Below are 21,381 nucleotides of genomic sequence, written 5' to 3'. Positions count from 1 at the left end.
TGGGAAGCTGTAATGTCTAGGCACCAGCCTACTTGACGTGCTATTGGCAAAGCGGACCTCAAGAGTAGAAATAAATAGGCCTACTATAGATATTTGACAATTTCTACTGTTCTACTGTTCAGTGAATATACCTTACCATTACCATTACCATTGTGCGTATCTATGAATATTAAGGTATATTTAGTGTCAGAAATATTAACTAGGCAACTTTTTAGAGCAGTTCTCAAGTATTGTTGCATTTTAATAATTCAAGGGCAGCTGTGGTCCCTAAACCGCACAAAGACCAGGGGTCAGTTGTATACCTCCTTTAACCCTTGTGTGCGCGAGGACTGAGGCAAACATAGAGGACTAATGAAAATGATACAAGTTTTACGTGTGTGGGGTCAGTTGGACCCCATTTCTACATACAAGGGTTAAAAATATGATGTAAAATTAGGTGCAACCGGCGTGTTTAAAATTCTTTATACATCTGTGATGATGTTAGCATGCCTAATATTCCAACATCACTTATGTCAGCCTTAAACATTATTGTGTTACACTGAAAGTCTAATCTTTTGAACTCTTATTGAAAGAAAATGCCATAAAAAAGAGAATAACTTGACTTTTACAAGTGCTGAAAAAAAAACTAAGAGTTGATAGTTCTTTAACAGTGAGCGTTGGAGATTTGCTTTACCTCATCTAATGCCCTCACTTTGTGAGGAGGAAAGATAACTCTAACCCTGATTGTCCTTGTCACAGTTGCAGTAGTTTTAAACGTTTTTAATTAATGAATTACTCTGTGCGACTTCGGAGAAGTGGCTATTTTTCTTGTAGCAATTTTAGGACTCAATAGATATCAGCCTTTCCTGAGTGGGATGAGCAATTAAGACCAAATATAATTGTAATTTTCCCTATGGAGGATTGATCAAGTTTTACCTTGTCTTATCTTAAATAGCCTACAGTTTACATCATATAGTCTTGGTTATTTGATGGTTGAATAAATTTGAACTTTTTAAATTTTAGTTTAGTTTCGATGGTTATTGCCTATGTATATATCAAATAAAATCTTAAAAGTCAGAAACTGAAATGAACATAACTTCACCCATGACGTAACTACACAAACATGGGGGAAACTATTGATACAACTGACACAAGGAAATTAGATTTTCAGAGTATTCAAGTATCCAAGCTTATCAATAGGAAGCTTAGGTGAAGGACAATATGTGATAGAAAACGTACAGAAGTAACAGGGACAACCACGTAGGTTAAAAAAAAAAAGTATGTGAAATTCTCAAGGTTGTTCACTGAGTGCTGTGTTCAAACATTGTAATGGAAGGTTTAGTGGAAGGAGAAAAAAGTGCAGTAAGACATGTCATCATTTCTGAAGATGTAGATTTCACTTCCAGCCTAAATGCCATCTGTGCACATCACCAAAAGTAACTGACTTAATGACCATTGTCTCACTGTGTTTGATTGATCCACAAACTCATAGATAGATAGATAGATAGATAGATAGATAGATAGATAGATAGATAGATAGATAGATAGATAGATAGATAGATAGATAGATAGATAGATAGATAGATAGATTTCGAATCTAAATCTGCAAAACCAAAATCATGCAGGACTATGCATGCTTTTTGGCTTAACTTTAGTTTAGCTTTTACTTGAACGCCTTAGTCTTTTAACTGTTTTGTCGAAGTTGTTGTTTTATGAAGTGCGAGAAATAAGCTGTTAATGAGAGCAACAAAGTCAGACGTGTGAAAAAGCTTCAGGCTAAAAAAAAATATTTTTTTAAAAACCCTGCCTGTTGCCATCTTTAATTAAAGACGCTCCGACTCCCTAATTTTTTCAGCTCCGTTTTCCTTTCAATGAGCAGGGTGACAATAAACTGGAAAGACAAAATCACTCACCTTCAGTGTCCTTATTTTCGGCTTGATTGAGCGGCTCGGATTTCCCCGCCAGCGAGCAGTCAAGAGTCTCCCTCCTTCCTCAGCAGCTCAGTCCGCTTCAGTCAAACTTCTCATGTGGAAGGACAGCTGGAGCAAACACCGATTAGGATCGAAATGTGTCTTCGCACATTTCGTATTTAGTCGAGCCGCCTAATCCGACAATAAGAAAAGGAATCCCAGCCTTTTGACACACGTCCGTGGAACATGCAGGCGGGAGAAATGAGATGCGCGCTTCCAGGTGAGATCCCGCCGCCTCCCTGCGGTCACACTGATTCTGCAGACGGACAGGCTGGCAGCCAGCAGCCTTCGGTACAATAAGCCTTCCTTGACAGAGAGGCGGGAGTCTTCATCAGAGCACCTTTCTCCCTCTCTTTCTCTTTCTTTTCTATTTCTTAACCCGGTTTTTATGCATCTCTGCCTCCTCCCATCGCGACCTTCCCTCCTCCACAGCTTTATAGCAGTTCTTTTTAGATTACAGTGTATTTATTGTTACTCTGAAGCTGAAAAAAATGTTGTGTCCTAGTTGATTTTTTTTTTTTTTTTTGGATTTTTTTTTTTAAGCACGTGATATTTTTCGCTGTAATTGAACAGGGCGTCATGAGACTTAACTGGTAAGGTTTGTGTTAGCTAGAGCTCTGCCTCCCATGGTTGGAATAATTTAATAGTAAATAGGCCTTGTGTCTGTGAGTGTGTTGTCATAGAAATTATTATTATTATTATTATTATTATTATTATTATTATTATTATTATTATTATTATTATTATTATTATTATTATTATTATTATTATTATTATTATTGGGGTTGCACCAAACAAACTACTGAGATCACACCACGTCCAGAACTCCCATGCTTGTTAAAGATCTGTACAAAATCCTTAAAATAAATCGTTGCTATGGAGACATGTTGACCCTAAGAGGGCACTTTTTGCTGCAGCTAGTTCTGCAATAATTAGATATGGGCATTTTCTAAGCCACTCCCACCCTGACCATCTTCACCTGCACCTTATGGTGAAATACACTTGAGTTGTGACTAGTCCTCCCTTCATTATTGTGGTATTAAATAGTTTTTGTGATTCTAACACCAAAATTAGTGGAGGAGTTTGTTCTGATTTAACTTCAGACAGTCAGATAAAAAACAAAATGTGAATATGTGTTTTTATTCTGTGTTTGGAAACTTCTGGCTTTAACTTTATATTCTCATACATAAAGTGCCTTGCTAAACTATTCTTTTTGTCACAATGCAGTGACAAATCCTCAATTTAAATTGTTGTGATGTTCTTCATAATATTATAAGAAAAATAATACAACTTAATAACAATGTGATTATTACATCTTAGTTTCTGCTTTCTCATCCAAGATATTGTTTCATCCCCACAGTGGCAGCAATGGAAAACCTCAGTTACTATGAAGTTAAATGAGCAAAGCCTCCATCTCACATTTTTGAATAGTCCGGTTTGGAAAAGCAAAATGGAAATAAATCATTGGGTTGAAGATAAATTTAAGACTTTGTTTCTCAAAATCTCATCAATCTCACAATAATTTAGGATAAGTTTCAAACTACTTTAAGACCGTAATAAACACTTGCCACAAATTCAAATTAAAATATCCCAACTTCCATCTTACTTTGTGGCTAAGATTTATTTTTGACAATATGCTGTTTAAAGTTGGAATAAATCTCACAAGTAATCTTATATTTCCTACTTGTTTGGCCCGGCAAACCATTTCAAGATAGTAGGTTGTTAACATTTTAAATAATCACATTTTTGTTACACTAACTTCAACCAGAGGCTTTTAATAATTTAATGAACAATTAATAATTATTTAATTATTTCAGTAGTAACGCCTGGATATGTGTGCAAGAATTAATATTTTAGAGACCCATATTTATGACATAACTTAACATCACTTCTGCTCTTGTCAATAATAGTTGGATATTCATGTAGAGGGCATGTACAGTTCTTACTTATTTGAAAAAATCTCATTTTTATTTTTTTACTGTTACGGATGGACGGACGGATGGATATTTCACTGCAATGTGTGCAAAATGGATCTTACCATATATTTTATCCCAGGAAAATGTCATCTCTAGCTAACAATGTCTAAAATAAGTAAAGAGCACTTAAAATGTAATTGCTTCAATTTCTAGAATTTGCTTCTAAATAACAGGGCAGCCTGTGCTTGTCAGTGCATGCTCTGTTACGTTACAGACGTGAGTTATGATTAATGGCCAGCGGCTCTCATTTTTCCTTTTGTGCATGCTATCAGCTGTCCATCTGGTTTGCTTGGCTTTTTCTTTCTTCCAAAGAACGGCTGTCACTTTTGTTTCTTTCAAATAACAAAGAGCAAGTGAAAAAAAGATGTTTTCACGGCATGTTTCAGTAGCTACCCTTGCATTTTGGTAATTTGGAGCTTTACTCAAATCCAGCTATGCAAATTGAAATGTAACTATAAAAAGTTATATTTCAGGGGGAAGAAAAGGGGTTGTATTAATGGCTTCTCTTTTTTTCAAAATAAAACCATTTAGTGCATTTTTATTTTAAAAAATAACGGTAAATCAGAGTCTGGCTGCATATTTTTTGATGCTTTGTAGGTCAATACGTGCTAGAGTTACAGCCTGTTGATATGTTATTTAAACTGGGTTAAGTTACATTACAAGCACTTTAAATGAACATGAACGCTTAAAAAAAGAAGTCATTTATAGGTAATATAGTAGTATTATACTACTACTACTATATTGTGTTTGTCAGCTTATATTTTGGGTGAGAATTTAATTTCAGACAGGAATGAGTGTAATCAATCTGAACTGCTCCAGTTTTCGTTACTGATGGTGTGTGCTCAGTGGTCCCTGTTTTTGTGGTGTCGGATTTAAGTCAAGCTGTGTTCATAATCCACAGGGTTTAGGTTAAGAAGGTTAATTGGGGAAAAAGGAATCCATGAAGGAGAAAAAAGGGAAAGTGGGAAATCATCCAGAAGACAGGTCTATGATGAAAGTGCGGAAGATATCATACGAGGATTCAAAAAATGGGAGCAGACGGGGGGAAAAAATGCAGGCAAAAAGGAAAAAGCTGCCTTACATGTATTCACATCTTTCCAGAATAATACATTTTACACACAGATAATAACTTCTGGCTTGTCCACAAACCACGTCGATGTTAACGCGTCAGAAAAATCAGAGAAAAACCATTTGTTAAAATATGTATTGAGGGCTAACGTATGCTATATTTTAGTCCATTGCGTGGTTGGATAGAAAAGGATGTCTCATGATATTTTAATACTCTCACTGGGTAATTCCAAAAGCTGACACAAAATCGATCAGACAAGGAGGGCTTCAAAGAGAGTGCCGCTTCAATGAAAACAAGATTACCAAAGGGATTACTTTTGATCTTTTCTGGCACCACATACTCTCAGTATGTCAGCTCCTCTATATCTAAGTTACTCAAGGCAAACTACGATATTCTCATTTCCACGCAGAGTCAGTGTGAAAGTTAAGCATCATTTGGTCTTCATCGCCGCCAACCTTTTGGCTTTAGTGAGAACTGCACACTGAAGCAACGCGAAGACAGCATCTCAGGAAAAGCCGGATGTGGATTTGAGAACCATAATTAAGGTCTAACAGTGACACGCTGCAGGAATGGTTAGTGTTTTTTCTACGGGGGAGAGAACACTGAAGGGACCACCAAGATGCCTTCTCGCACAGTGTCATCTCCAGTATACTGGGTGGGTTGGAACAGCAAACCTTTTTATCTGCGGCCTCAGAAGACCCCAAAGAGTTGCCAGAGTTGTGTGTGCGAGTCTAAGAAACTTATTCCAAGAGGCTTCTTTCTTTTGGCTGACAGAACTAGAATGTTTTATCAATATTTGTTGGACAAGTTGAAGCTAAGGATGATATTCTATTTGATTATGTTTTTCCAGACTGGGTTGATTTGTAAATCTCCATGCTATGAAACTATTGCTGTGACAGCTGTTATGTTTGAAAGTGCGATCGTTTTGATGGGCCAAAGATTTGAGGAATTTTCTCTGAATCTGTATGATTTCATAAGGATAGATGAGCTGGACTTTCCCAGTCAGTATAACCAGGATGGTGGTGCCTACAGATTGCTCCCTGAGGAGGTAAAGAAACACCAAACACCAAAAAAGTTGACAAGAAAGATGGAAAAGTGAATCTCTACATGCTGCCAAGCACACATCGGTAGATCAGGCCTACATCAAGCAAGTGACACATCATCAGTGGAATTGTTTTTTTAATCAGTCAGTTTTCAAATTTGCCTCCCAGAACCTGCTAGAACATCCACAATGGCATCAGATATTTTCTGAACTCTGAATGGATGGTCAAAGCATATCTATCATCCCAAATTTTTACTAGCATACCATGTCCTGTGCAATCAGCACACACAGTAATATGTGTAAATTAGTTTTTTTTTGTTTTTTTTCACAATGGGTGACTCAGAAGGAGAAATTGGTTTGGTCTCAGGAATTATTCAAAATCAATTTTTAAGTCGGACTTATTCACCATAACTGGACATTGTGAAGAGCAGCTGGTCTCAGTCAGTGTTTGTAAGTAACCACTTACTACCTTTGAGGGTCATTTCAAGTCATATTGCTGGAAATGACTTCTTTTTGCATGAAACAGGGTTTGCCAACTTCAGTTGTCTGGCCAACACAGTGGGGCGACATCTGGCCACTGAAGGGGACTTCAATGACTTGCAGGCTCTGATGCTTTTGAGAACATTTCGAGAAGCCAGAGTTGATCTCCATCTCTGGTTCTGACTATTCTTGTATCCACCACAGCTGTGGTGCGGACATTTTCTGCCATCAAACAAATAAAAACATATGTCAGAATTATGACAAGAGACAGGCGACTCTTGACCTCAAGGCCATAGAGCAGGACTTTTTGATGGAGCTGAAGCAAAGAGATCAGGTCAGAGGTCTGATTTTATCTTTAAAGAAATTGTCAGCAACTGAGAGAGTATTATATATTTTATTTACACATATGTGGCACAGTTGCAGCTGTACTGAAGAGATTTGAATGGGTCTTATCTGGCTTTCTTTTTCTAACAACAATTATTTGCTCGCAGTTCTCCAGATAAGCTATTATTTTATTTTTTTAATATCCTTCATTGCAATCTTTTTCAAGATACAGTTTGGCCTTATAGACAGCAGCTAAAATAAATAGGCCTTTGTTTCACAATGTATTTATACCACAGGCAAAACAAACGTCATGGATTTAAGTCTTTCTGAAAACATTGATCAATTAAAAACGTTATTTGTAAATAAGAGTATTTCTGCTACATTAATAACAGTTGTTGGGATTTGTCAATAATCATGCTCTCTGTGATTTTGTATGTATGGCTACTTAAATGTACTGAATATCAGGTTTGGATAAAAAAAATGCAGAGTGAGACTATGCTATTGCATTTAAAAGTTGATTTATTTAAATATTTTCAATTTATTGGAGCCTCAAAAAAATTTACTGAATATCTTAAAGTCAGTTGCTAACTGTTTCATCCAATCCACAGCTGTGTTATGAAATGATCCTGAAACAGATGAAGAAGCAGCCAGACACACGCAGCATTTATAAATCTTATTATTGAACAATAGTCACAATACAACATCAACAATGCCTTGCTAGTGACAGGTTCTAATAATCCCAATATATTGTATAGTTACTTTGTAATACATTATTGAGAGGCACTTCCAGTAAGTCTGGCAATAGAGGAGCTACAGTATTGTGTCTAAATTACAAAACAGTAAAAATAAATATTTCTAAAAGTTTTTTTTTTCCTTTGTCATAATATACTTTTAAATCTGTACAGTATATATTTTTATACAAAGTCAAACAATAGCAAGAAATAAAAAGTTATATTTTCCTTAAATACTGGTGAATCACACAATTTCCCCCCATCCTGTAGGTATTGCTACATGAGTCAAGTGCAAGATACTAGAGAGAGAACAGATAAAGAACTGAGTCAGTGAAGCGACTGCAATTGCAGAAAAAAACCAAAAAACATACCAGCCTTGTCTTATTTTACAGATGGTGGAAGAAAATCGTTTTGGTTTTGCTTGAGACAAACGTGGAAAGTCTTAAAACAGTTTGTAGATACATGTACATGTGAAGATGTTATGGCACAGGAGAGAAGACCCCGTTTAACTTAGCAGAAGCAACAAGCTGAAGAAAAATGGAGTGTTTTCTTTCTTCTTTTTTTTTGGTTTACGATGCCTTCAGTCTGTGAAGAGTTGGTGAGTTAAACTGTCGTGCTACCAAAGTCCACTAACATGGGAGTGAAATCAATTAAAGATATTAACACTATAAGCAGTGGTCTATTGGGGAACTGTTGATAGTTTTTCATTGAGTTTCATCTGCGTTTACATATAACAACAAAATGTGTATATAATGTATACATATCCCAACATCACAAGGTTCTACATAACAATGTAAAAAAAAAAAAAAGAAAGAAAATTAGTTTAGGGCTCATTTTGTGCAAATCACCAAAAACTGCAAAGCTCAAAAGTATTTCTTTGGTTTGCAGAAGTAAATCTGGTTGCAACAATATTTCAAAGAAAACACTCATACCTTGATAAAAATTAAGAAGCTTGGCTCTGATTAAAGGCTCTGTTCTTTTTCTTTCTTTCGGCACAGAAAACAATTTAAATTGATAGTTAATAATGCCACCATGGAGAATTAGGATGACTAACATCGAAAGAAAGAAAGACAGACAAGGTATAATTGCAACGAAGAGTAGTCCTTAATGCCAAAACAAATTAAATAACAATTTTCATGTTTCATAAGGTGGAAAAATGATCAAATTATGTTTTCTTTTGTATTTTAAAGTTTTAAAAGACAAAAAGAGCTAATAAACTAAAAAAATGTATTCAGGACAAATAATTATTGAAAAGTTATACTTAAAGGGCCCATATCATCATATTTAGCATAGTTTTGAAAGTATCGAGTATAACTGAATCCTCGATGGGATGTCTATTATTTTCCAAAGAAAATAACTCATTTTAAAATCCACACAAAATATCTTTTAGAAACATGACTTTGTAAACCAAAACTCCAACTACCAGGTACCAGCAATCATGTGCTTTATGCGAAATCCAAGCTTACTTACATATTTATTGGAAAAGCAGGTGAAAGTAAGCACAGGTGAATTTCTCCTCATCAACAAAAATGAAAACAACCTCTCTGTTCAAAACACTTTTCACCCCAGGATTAAAACGCTGACCCACAAAAACACAACAGTTTATACAGGTATTATAAATTGCTATAGTGAAGTTTGCAGCCATATAATTGTATTTGTGAACCAAAAAATAAATAAAATATCAGCAGGAGTACTGTGTTGTTTTACTCAGTTTTCACTTTCACTTGGCCTTTGGCAGGACCAAGCATTCACTGATGTCAGCTGATCCAGTTAAATTTAATCAGTCGAACTCTCTCTACATTTTCCTGCAGGGTTTTACTCACCATAGCAACAATCTTTTTCCATGAAGGCTGACTTTTAGGCCCAAACAGTGTGTTTAGGGAAAGTAACTGTAGACAAACTCAGAGGGGCCTGACAGATAATAGTGACATTACTTTAGTGAAGTTAAACCTTCAAAGTATTGATAATGTGTAGAAAAGTGAGACTTTCAGATGCTTCCATTCGCTTGCACTAATGTTTTACACAAACACCACGTAGTTTTCTTATTTATTGTGCTTTGGTGACACTATTGTTATCCTGATTCTTCCTTTTGCTCATCAGAACCAAAGTCCGTACGGACTGAGACGGTCCACCACAATGCTGGTCAAAACCAGAGCAAAAACTACATCTGCCCAAATCATAATAGAATTAAAATTTCTGAAAACACAAATTTTGTCACAAGCAGCTAAAGCTACATTTACACCACTGTGGTAAAAAAAAAATTACAGGCATCAAGAGCTTTGAAGGGTGCCGGTTTGCTATGTCTCCAAGTCTTTCTCTACTTCACTGGACAAATTGCCACATAAAATCTATGCCTGGAAAGTTTTCTGTTTCTACTTTGGTATTGGCTGGTCATTGTGTTATGCACATATGGCTGGGTCTGGTGTTCTTAATTTAGTGCCATTACTCGCTAGCAACTTCTAGCTTCATTCTTAGTTTTGCAGAGGATGTTCTGCTGCATCACTTTGCCACAGAAGTTGTAGCACAGTGTGATGTGCAAATGTTTTGTTTGTTTGTTTTGTTTTTGCATATTTCTTGACTTTGAACAACAAAACAATATAACTATTTAATTAGTTACAGTAAGCAAACAACGTTTGATGGAGAAAATACTGCCTGGATGAAGTTATTTTACCAGAATATTGCGCTGCACCAAAATGACGAGCATTGTTGTGGACTTCACCCATTTTCATCACATGGCTGACCAGCTTAGATGGAGGGAAAACAAAATGTTTGGTAAATGTAATTGCTGCTAAGCTACGTTTTTGTGGTGGAGGTCTTAAAAATGACTTACAAATCTCCCTATTTTAATTTCTTACTCTAAGAAACATGTTCATCCAGCAATTTTCTCAGAAATTGTCTTTAAACATTAAAGTTATACATTATCTGATTATCTTATTCAATATGCTTAGCTCTGATGGTCTGGGGAAAAATTGCTGTATGAGTCTCAAAAGATATTTTTTCATGTATGTACACAGAATTAATCATTTTGCAAATCTGTCTGCTCTATTCAAGGCTCATTTGACATTACAGATAAATAACATTTATTTCCTTTAGTAGTTTATCAAATGGGCGTTTAACTCTAAATGGTTGTGAAACGATTCAACATGGATTAGATAATTCTCAAACTTATGGAGCTAGATGTAACTGGTGCAGAAAATCAAGTTGCTTCAAATTAGTTTTCTAAAAAAAAACATGAATCTGCTCTTTCAAACGTTAATGGTTACATACAATATTGAATTTCAAAAGCTAAACTATTGAAATGATTCTTTAAACTTAATTGTTATTGTTCATTAAAAACATACACAAGTCTTGGATTTAAGAAAATGTAGAAACATTTTGACACACTGAATATAGAATTAAAACTGTTCTTTAAGTGAACTTTTACATTGTCAACAATTTCTGCCCGTTTATTCTCCATAAAGCCAAGATGGCGCCACTGGGGGGGAGGGGACATATCAGAACGACGCCCCTTAAAAAAACATTTGCACTATATTTGCTAATATTTTTGTAATTGCACTGGCCAACTCTGTCTGGTAAAAGTGGCATGAAAAGTTTAAGTGTGACAAAAAGCATAATAAATCTCCAAGGGGACGAATATCTTTCACAGCACTTAGTAAGTGCAAATCCTGTCTGTTCGTTCCTATTGCTTCTCCAAAACACCGATCCACACATTTGAATTTCTGAGGACTTGCACAATCGGAGCTCCAAACATAGGCAGACTTCAGTCTATGCATACATATGTGTGATTAAAAAAAAACACATATATCTGGAAAATCTTGTAAATGGAAACCCACATTTTGATCACAGCTTTGATTGCTTCAAGTCTCTTTGATTGTTGCACTGTTATTGTACAGTTGGAGAAGAAAGACATGTTTGTCTCAGAGAGTTTTATACTCTGAGGCTATTCAAATTTAAGCTCAACAATGGAAAAAGAATATGAAAACATGTCTGAACGTTGACTTGGAGCTCTAGATGGGAATCAGGTATTGTATATTGTGTGCAGAAATGTCATTTTTTTCTACAGTTTTGTGGTTACTTTCATAGTATTTCAAGTTCAAAAGGTCCCTCTTTTTATGAAACTACAGCTGCAAGCATGTTTTTTTTTCTTTAAGGGCATCCTTATCTGCATGTCAAGGCATTACAAACATAAAGTTCGAGGAGATTAGTTCAGGAAGGTATTTTGGATCCAAATGAACAAGATTTACATTTTATGCTGAATTTTAGTTTTCTTACTTTGCCAATTCTTTTTTTTTTTTTTTTTGTCCTGGATGTCATCAGATTATCTTTACCACATGTTGCTTTTCACTGTTTCATGCTGTGTTAATAGCAGGTCCTTGGAATGTCTTATAGGCTACGATAAAGAAAAAAAAAACATCTACATCTAAGCCTTTTGGACTTTCATGCAAACAAAAACAATAAAGCAGATGGTGTGATTGTTGTAGACTTCCTAATTTATAGTGTAACAAACAAACTCAAGTACTCCATGTTACTGAGTAAAGACAATGAGCGGTCAAGGGTATTACGTTGCACATTTCAGCCCTGCTGTGCTATAATGGGCGTCCTCATAACAGTGCCGTTGATACAGCTACATATTTATACAGCATTGCAATAGTATTAGCAAACAGTAAATGAGTAAGAAATTTTGTCACACGAAACAAGCATGTTTAATAGACTGCATAAGTCTCTTTTTTTTTAATCGATAGTGTTCAAAAACACCAGCCTGACTGCTTAAAGGGCATGTATGGTGTATGTCAGGTAGTTAGTACTGATCAATCGTTACCCAGCAACTCACCTGCTATATTATATTAGAGCAACAGGGGCTCCGACCATCAATACTCATGGTTATTACCTGTCATCTCGCTCCTCAGGTTATCATACAGTAGAAAACTCCCTGCTGTTTGATTGCTTTAGACATCCAATACAATCACTCTTACACTCACCAGCAACTTTACCAAGTTCACCTTGTCAGTGCGGGGTTTGACCTCTGTGCATTTTAAATCTGACAGATTAAACATGATACGATGTAAAGATAGCTTCCAAAGTTGCTGCACATCCATGACTAATGTCCTGGTTCACCACAGCCAAAGGCATTCTAATGGATGGAAATCTCTCGACTGACGAGACCTCCGAAGTACAGTGAACGCAACGTTATTCCAAGAAAACAATTTTGAATGAATTGAGTTTTGGGACATAGTTGAAGTAGCCATTAGAAGATGGGTTCACTGTGGCCATAAAGGGGAGGACTTGTATTCAGTCAATCACTGGTTGTAATGTTGGGTTATTTTAACTGTGACTTTTTTTTTTACCTTCTCAATAAAGTCTACTCACTCTCCTCCAAACGCCTGGCATCAACGAGGCGTTTTCGCTGACACAACTACCTGTAAACCTGATAGATGTTTGTGATAACGGCAGTAGATCAGTGGTTTCTAAAATACTCTTGCCATCAGGTCTGAAACTAACAACAACGGCCTTTTCAATCCTCTTTTCTTTCCCCATTCTAACCCCAGTTTGAACTTCAGCAGGTTGTCCTCGCAACGTTTAGGCCCTAAATATAATTGGCTGATTTGTTACAAGCGTTATCAAGGAACTGATGAAGTGCATCACATAAAGTGTCTGAGTGTAATCTGCTTTGCCTTCGTCTTGAGTCAGCTGCAGCTCTCGAAGAGCTAATAGTCTTTCAGCTGTAATTATGGTTCTGATGGAAGCTACCTGTTGCTGCTATGTGAGTGAAGACGCTAATCAGCCTCAAACCTCCCCCGATACTTTTCAGATGTCAGTTTAAATAAGCTGTAATGCTTGTTTCTGTTCGTAGCTGGTAAACACTGATCATCACATGGTTTTGACTTCTAACCAAACTGGATCCTCTTCAAAGAGCTGCATCTAGAACAATCTTCTAAAATATTAAAGCTATTTAAAACCCTGCTGACCCTTCGTGGAAAGCTACATGTAACGCTAAAAGGTTCCTCTCCCTTCTCTCATATCTCCCCGGTTTCCGTACTAAGTCTCATTACTTGGGGCTGTCCTTGGTGTTCACGCTGCCCTCCATCATCACCAATCAGAATGTCTGAGGACATCAAAGGAGAGCATGAGGACCACCTGTCAGGCCGTATGCTATGATATAGTTACACTCAAACAACTGCTGGGTTATTCCTCTAACTCAAACTGTAGGGAAAGAAGATTAAACAAAAACTGGGTCAAAAAATTGAGAGCTAAAAAGAATAATGAATCCTCATACGTTCGGAATTTTGGACTTTTTTTTTTTTTTTGCAAAGTAAAAGGTTAAGGTTACTCTGTATAACAATGTTCATGACAGTAGGGTTTGCTATGACTTTAATTCACACAAGAACACAAGTTTGTTCACTTGATCTAACATTAACATTAGCCTTTTACTTGCTCAGTACCCAATAGCTGCTTTTACCAGGTATGGCAACCTAATGCTAGATATATTCAACGTTCATGCTTTGATCAAATCAATATTCTTGTGTTATATTCTGAGAATGAAATTTAACTGTTCGTAATGTTTCATTAGTTGGTATGTTACTATCAGTGGCCTAACGTTTTTAATATTTATGAAATTTACCTACGTCGAAAAAGTAAACGAGATGGTTATAATAAATGGCTATGACATATGGTTTGTTTACAATGTATAAATAATAGATGAAGGGCTCTATTTGCTGAGGAGACAATGTGCCAGGATATACTAATAACCTGTCCAGAAAGTAGCTCATTGACCGCTACAGACAGGCCACATGCCCCCTGCAAGGATAGCATTTAGAAAAAACTGCATTATCTGTATTATATAGATACAAATAATACATCTTATTCAAATATCACTTTGTTTAGTTGTATTTTCTCTATTATCTCTTCAGCACTAGTGTTAGACATTAGCCACTTGAACTTATTTTGGGGTTAAAACCTTACTCTGTGTGCTGTGTGAAGCCAACGGTTCAACCCCATCGTGTGAAATAACCTTCAGACGGATAGCAAAATAAAGCTAGTAGTCTTGTTTATAAACCAGCAGTTTTTAGAGTGTAAGGTATAATCAGAGGAACCTTTCCCTACAGGACCAGAGTAACGTTGAACAAAAATGTTAGTCTCTGTGTTATTTAAAGTGCTTACATCTCTTATTCTGTTTTATTTTTCTCTCCATGCTACTATTGAAACTGGCTACATATACATGCTACTTAAATTCCCTTTACCCTTTTTTTTTAAATATAAAAAAGGCTATAATGCCCTTGTTTAAAATCTGACATCTAGACATTTTCTTCTTGGTGCGTAGCGCCTAATGGTTGCCAACTGACCTTTCAGGTCCAGAAAGTCTTATTTATGTAAATCTCGGGTGAACTGTTCCCTGTGACTCGGCACTAGCCTTGTCCACCACAGCACTAAACTTTATATTTGCAAAGATTTCACCAAACTGCCAACGTTAGCAATTTTTTTTTTTTACTCCATTTTGGTTCCTGCTAGGCTGTACAAATCCAGCCCAACATTTCCGGTATTTAAAGGAGATAGAAGCAAACAGATGGAAGAAGAAGCAGAGAGAAATACAAGGACGAGGACATTGGAAGTCCTTTTGTGACTCTAATTCTGCCTTCCTGAGTTGTTCAGCCTGAAAACACGTTGGTCTCTGTGTGACCAAAAATTTGCAAAAATTAAAGAAAAAAAAAAAAACAGGGAGAAACTGAATGCTAAAACTCTGTTTTGTGAGTTTTTCCTTGAGCAAGAATAAAGCTTTTGGAGCAACAAGGTTCTTTTTTGAAACTTCTTCTCTGTTTGGAGTGTGGAATGTGAGTGTGATTGTGTGAAACTTGCGTGGTCCTCTGATTTTTATACAATACCACTGGCTCTTTCTTCAGTTTCCTTTACTCCACATGACTCTAGACTGCCTTGTCCCTGACTTTCATCCCATTGTCCTGAAGAAAGGGCTTGCTGCACAGCTTCAGCAAGCTGTGTTGGCTACACAGGTTGTTGATAACATGGGAGATGCAGGAAGAACATTTGTTGGCCCATTAGTGCACAAGGGACAGCCTGGGTGAGGGCAGGGCTCCAGATCCAGAGTAAAACAGCTCAAAAAGTAAAAAAAAAAACAAAAAAAACTTAAGTCTGTTTATCGCAATCACCACTATGTTTCTACTATTTCTTCGTCTTTTGCTGATCTCCTCATCAGATGTACCGACTATACGTCATCTCAAGTCCTGAACCCTGATTTTATTAGGCACATTTTACCCAAAACATCTTCTACAGTGTTGTGTCAAAGTGATGTGCTGGCTACCATACAAAGAGTTTGGTTAGGAAAGAAAAAAACAAACGTTTTCAAACAATGGTCAAGATTCCTGGTTTAAGAGGAGGTTCAAGTTTATAATCTCATTCTGGAACGTCCTCTTTTTCTCCTGAGGTCTCTGATTGTGGAAGGAATTCCTCCGCCGCCGCCGTCTCTTCAGCTTCATCGAGGTCGTCGGCCGACTCCTCCTCTTTGCTCGCCTGCTCCTGCTCCTCCTCTTCCTCCTCGCGGATTGCTGTGATTGAATCTACAGGTTTGTCTAAGCAGTTGGCCTTCTCTTCTTGAGTCTCCTCTGATGCTTCGGCAGCAATCACACGTTTCCACATTTCATGGTTTTCCAGGAGATGCTGTGTGATCTGACAAAAGACCTTCCGTCTGCGCAGCTTTTTGGCTTCTTGCCGCTCTGTGGAAACAAAAGGAAAACTTGCTTGCTCAGCAACTGAAGAAAAAAATATATGGCTTTCAGTCCTTACTATGTAAAAAAGAATGATAACCATTTGCTGACCATTTTCTTTTTCCATCATATTGATTTATCGTGACATGTGCTAAAATAATGTATTGTAATGATTATTACTGTTACGAGGACGTATTAGGGCTAGTAGATAGAAAAAAGAAAATAAAACTGGCCTTGGAAGAGTATATTTTTGTAGATTTGAAGATTCAATTCATATTTACATGAAGAAACTTGAATATTCTCTGTCAAAAAGTCTTACATTTTCAGAAAAAAATCACACTTCCCCATTATCAAAGACACAATTTACATTAAAACTAGGATGTGTCTGACACTGTGAAGTCAAACATTTGAAAGCGAAAACCTCAGAGTAACTGAGCAGTATTTATCTTTGTGAGGTGTGATTGCAGTACGGCATGCAGTTCTAGCCATATAAGTTATTGCCAAAAAAAACAACAACAAAAAACTGCAATGGATGTTTACATACTTTTGATCATCATTTTTATCAATTTCTTTTCAGAGGCTCTTTCTTTCAAAGTACAGGATCTGGTACCAAGTGGAGGAATTGTATCGTCTTGGTTTGGAGATTTATAGTTGGTTTTTTTTCCACAATTTGTTTGATATAATGAAGTCCTTTTACAATATGTCTTACATTTGAAAGCAGTTTCAAAGGACCTTGTCATATAATGCATTGAATGTGTGTGAAGAGTCAATATTTTAAGTATTGACCATCGTTCCCCCCAAAAAATATAAAATTTAAGCATAAGAACATCTTTATGGAACAATAATAGTTTGTGACATAATTTGTCAATTTTCCTTTTTCCATAACCATCACCGCTAAATGAGTTCTATTAATCAGGATGCAGACATACGGGACCCGTCGGAACCTGTTGACGCCTCCTCATCCGCCGTGTCCTCCTCCTCTGTATCTTGTCCTTCCTTTTCCACATCTATCTGAACCGCCTCTTCGGACAGGTCCACCCAGCGCCCTGGCATGAGCGCAGCAGAGTCGTAGGAGGAGCACAGTGGTCCCACTATGTGGGAGATGAATGACTGCTGTAGTTTGGCGAGTTGGGGGGCAGACCGGTCCATGAATGGGCTGATAGGGAGGCCTAAAGTTGCTTCTTCATCACCCTGGAAGGATGCAGAGAAAGGAACGTAAAAGGGAGAGGAAATACAAAATAGACAAGGACTGGAATAATAAACATGTGCATATTATTTAATAATTGCACTTTGGCTGAGCCAACATTTTATTTTGCTCAATTATATCTTTAGACAGTGATCGTAAATATATCGCACATCGAAGACATGATAATCCACAACTTCCAAACTGCATTTCTTTTACCCACTCTTCAAAAGGAGAGAGAAAAGACAACATGATGTTCAAGAAAGTCAAGAAAAGGCAGAAAGAGAATAACTTATCACCAAAACCTTCCCATACATAGTCAGAATAATAAGTATAAAACTATTGGATGGGAGGAAAAATCCAGTCTGGAAAAATACCCATTTGACTATAACCCCACATAGAGAGTAAGTTAAAAATATCTTTCTTTCTCACTAAGAGAAAAGCTATAAAAAGCAAAACTACGCAGCAAAAATTAGATGCTATAAACTGTTTGCTTGCCTGCCATCAGACACGTGGAGTTTGGTTAATCGTACGGGACCCTTGAATTGTGACCATTTGCTTTGGTCAGATGAGACTAAAAATGTGCATTTTAGTACCAAACTCTCCAAATGGTTCTCAAAGGATCAATAAGTGAAGGATCTCTCTCCGACTGTTTGGTACGGTGGAGGATCCATGATGCTGTGATCCTGTTTCTCTTCCGACGGTGAGTACATGGTGTCATGACCTTTATAAAGTAACAGAACATTTTATGTAACTGGACTGCACCAGTTACTTGGAAACGGGTTTGTTATTATGTCTTTGAGCACAACAATGACTCAGAATATGTGACCCAATTAAAACAGAATACTTGACAAGGCACAGCATAAACTTTCTCCCCATGATCAGTCTTTGCACAGAAAAATGGCCTTTATCTCTGAATGCTCAAACCTTGTGCAATTTTAGAAGATTCAATGTTTTCTTACTGGCAAAAGGGATTGTAGAAAATATAAACAGTGGAGGTAACAATAGGTACAAGTGATTAGGAAAAAAAACAAACTATTATTTCTTCTGTTGGCTTAAAAATAGATTTCTACTTAATTTTTTTTGTACATCTTTGGCAGTGGTGCACGTAAAAATGGAGGCTAAAATTGTATCAAATAAATAAAACAAAAAAAAAAACTGTTCAGCCAACTGTGGGTAAACTCTATCTCTGAAATATTATGAACTCAGCTGTCAAGCACTGAGAGTCCCAGATATACAGCCCCCGGATACAGTCGCTGGAAAGTAGGTCAAGTAGACTACAAATAGAAAAAAGATGAGTTCAAAGTATAACTAATCTTTAGGTGTCAGCCTACAAAATAAAACCGTCTCACTGTCGGAGATTCGGTGCAGCCGTGACGACTCCAATCTGCACATTTTATTCCCACATGATCAAAACAATTGTGGGCATTAATAACTGCCTGAAATTGATCTGCCCCCGTTTCATCTAGTTAACAGATTTACTCATCAGGAAACATGATTGCAGTGCGTGAGTCCATCAATTTTTTCTGTTTCTCGTCCTTGACATGATTCACGCTTCTGCATCTTCTCATTTTTCATTCAACCAGACACATCACTGCATATCTCAGTTGGAGGATTACCTAGAAGTTGCTCTGAAGGTTGAATTCTTGGAACCGCTACTCCTGTTTTGGTTTTTGTAACGGAACCCGAGATAACAAAACGGAGGAAAACGGAAAAAAAAAAAAAGGATTCTTTTGTTTTGTTCCATCAAATGTTATGACAGTGCAGGATTCGGTTTTGTTGTTTTGTCGTTCTGATGTTACTGCTTTCAAGCTGTACAAAAAGAGGACGGGGGCTGGGGGACAAGGATTCCTATTGCCATGGCAACCAAAAACCTGTATGGCGTCAGTGTGGAGTCCTGGTGGATATTGTATACGTCGCATCCATGCCGGATCACAGCCTATATCGTTTTATTAGGCATTAGCGGTGCTCGACATGTCGAAATGGCATTACGCAGGGTGTGAAACAAATGTGTGTTTACATCTCTGACAAGCTGTGTGAATGTCTGTGATCCGTCTCAGCCACTGAATGAGAGCTGTCAGTGATGGCACATTTAGGTCATCCTCCCCCATATATATAAAAAAAAAATCACAAATGCACTCCATCTCTCTTTTGATGCCTCCCAAAAGATTTGAGCTCTGCTGAACTGCGGTTTTAAGTTTGTCATGTAAAATTCCACTTCACTGTTAGTCAAAGGAATCCTGTTATAGCAAATGCCTTTTACATCTTGATAGTAAAAATATTTTATAAATGTTCTTTTTTTGTTGTTCTTTTTTTTACATATGCGAATAACATAGAGTTATAAAACTAAACATCCCGGAAACTTAGAAACGGCAGATTCGCAGCACGACTATCGCTCCAGCTAATCAGATTTTATCTCTGTGCTCCAGGTAGTTCGATGAAGGATTTGTTGCCAAGCATCAGCCTACAATGACAAATTCATGAGCAGAAAGCGTTCTGAAAATCTGATTCCACATGTGGTAGGTGCACACAAAACGTCCTTAGTGGAGTGTCCTTAAGCACAAAGCAGCCGTAAATCCCAGTCATATGCCGAGGTACATGTTTTCTGTGTCTCCTTGAGCCATAGTCTCCCGCAGGAGGAAGAGAAATTACCTCTTGAGAGAGAAAGGGAATTCAAATCATCAACCTTGCTTTTCATTCCATCCTTTCCTCTGTTATAAATTTCAGAAACAGTTTGTGGCAACATGGAATCCATGAGAGAGTTCCAACAGGAAAACCCACTGCCAACTAAAAGGATACGCAAGTCCATCTCACATTTGGCAAAACGTGCCTTGGTGATCCCTAAGACTTTGATCAATTTTGTAGAAAACTCTGGATCGTAGCTTTAAAGTATGCAACCCCTGCATTTCCTTGTGATTTAATCTCTTTCTACCTATTAGGCTGCAGATATTTTTCATAAACTCACTTGTTCATAGAACTCGTTGACGATCCCTTCTGTCCACTGCAGATGTAGCTCCTTATTCTTCAAAGGTCCATTGACATCAGCTAGCTTGATGCACATCTGGCACACCAGCAATCGGTCATTCTCATTGGTCCAGTCAATGCCAGATACTCCTTCATCACCAACCTGAGAAGAAAGGTGGGCAAAAAAAACAAAGATAATCCAGAAAGAGTTAACCAATCAAGCAAGGTTAGGTAAAAAAAAAAAAAAAAGTTATTTACCTTTGCATTAAATTCAGCAAGGAAGTCAAAGTGCTTTTTGAGGTCAGTAGCCAGGATTGCTTCAATGACAAGAAAGCGGAACCGCTTGAACTCCACGTGTTCAAGATTCACCAGGAAGTTGAACTCTGGTCGAGACATGAAGAGGTTCCACGCTGCAGCCGCATGATGGTTTTCCAGCACCGACCTGTCGTTGTACAGAAGAGCCTGCAGCAAAGGAAGGGAGAAAAACACACAACTTGACACAGTGTTCAATAATTCACAGGGGTTCATTACATTATTGCAGCATAATAAAGAATGACTTGGACTTAGCTGTTAAAACACCGATTTATTTGACTGGTGAAGTGACTTCACAGAATTGTTCTGCTAGTTGATAGTTTGTATCTACATTCATGTTTGTTATAAAGTAATTATGTAGGACTAAAAATACCAAAAATAATGGTAACTTTAGGTGAAGAACAGATTGCATAACCTGTTTTAATAAACGGACGGATGGACTGATGGATGGATGATGAACGAACACATGAATGGTTGAACAGAAAAATTGACGAATGGAAAATAGAAACATGAGTGAAGAGATAAATGGACAAATTACACATTTAAACTAATTATAGACTTTTCAGACTTTGTAACCTTAGAGATTAAAAAAAATTGCTAAGAACAGTTACTAGTCTTGGCCTTGAATAGTCATAAT

General features: G+C 37.1%; 2 protein-coding genes and 1 long non-coding RNA gene across 4 annotated transcripts in view; 1 reads left to right on the top strand and 2 right to left on the bottom strand.

Moving 5' to 3' along the window:
* The window catches only part of LOC103474526 (solute carrier organic anion transporter family member 1C1-like), a 41,562-nt gene extending 39,195 nt beyond the window's left edge, over positions 1-2,367 (bottom strand). Inside the window, exon 1 of the mRNA XM_008425575.3 lies at positions 1,893-2,367. The gene's annotated coding sequence lies outside the window, so the exon portion shown is untranslated. The remainder of the gene's footprint in view (positions 1-1,892) is intronic.
* LOC108166824 (uncharacterized) lies at positions 2,083-16,319 on the top strand. Its single transcript, XR_001777224.2, has 3 exons — positions 2,083-2,169; positions 16,006-16,144; positions 16,233-16,319. It is a non-coding gene; the product is annotated as an uncharacterized LOC108166824 (long non-coding RNA).
* Positions 7,499-21,381, bottom strand: part of LOC103474525 (cGMP-inhibited 3',5'-cyclic phosphodiesterase 3A-like) — a 76,865-nt gene continuing 62,982 nt past the window's right edge. For both annotated transcript variants that reach the window (XM_008425572.3, XM_008425574.3), the window contains exons 12-15: positions 20,691-20,894; positions 20,434-20,595; positions 17,215-17,476; positions 7,499-16,294 (exon numbers count right to left, since the gene is read on the bottom strand). In XM_008425572.3, the coding sequence (XP_008423794.2) occupies positions 15,975-16,294; positions 17,215-17,476; positions 20,434-20,595; positions 20,691-20,894 (948 nt within the window). In that variant the 3' untranslated portion in view covers positions 7,499-15,974. The remainder of the gene's footprint in view (positions 16,295-17,214; positions 17,477-20,433; positions 20,596-20,690; positions 20,895-21,381) is intronic.

This window comes from Poecilia reticulata, chromosome 13 (genome assembly GCF_904066995.2).
Source record: "Poecilia reticulata chromosome 13, P_reticulata-male-v2, whole genome shotgun sequence".
Lineage (NCBI taxonomy): Eukaryota > Metazoa > Chordata > Actinopteri > Cyprinodontiformes > Poeciliidae > Poecilia > Poecilia reticulata.
This window is presented reverse-complemented; position numbering and strand designations above follow the sequence as displayed.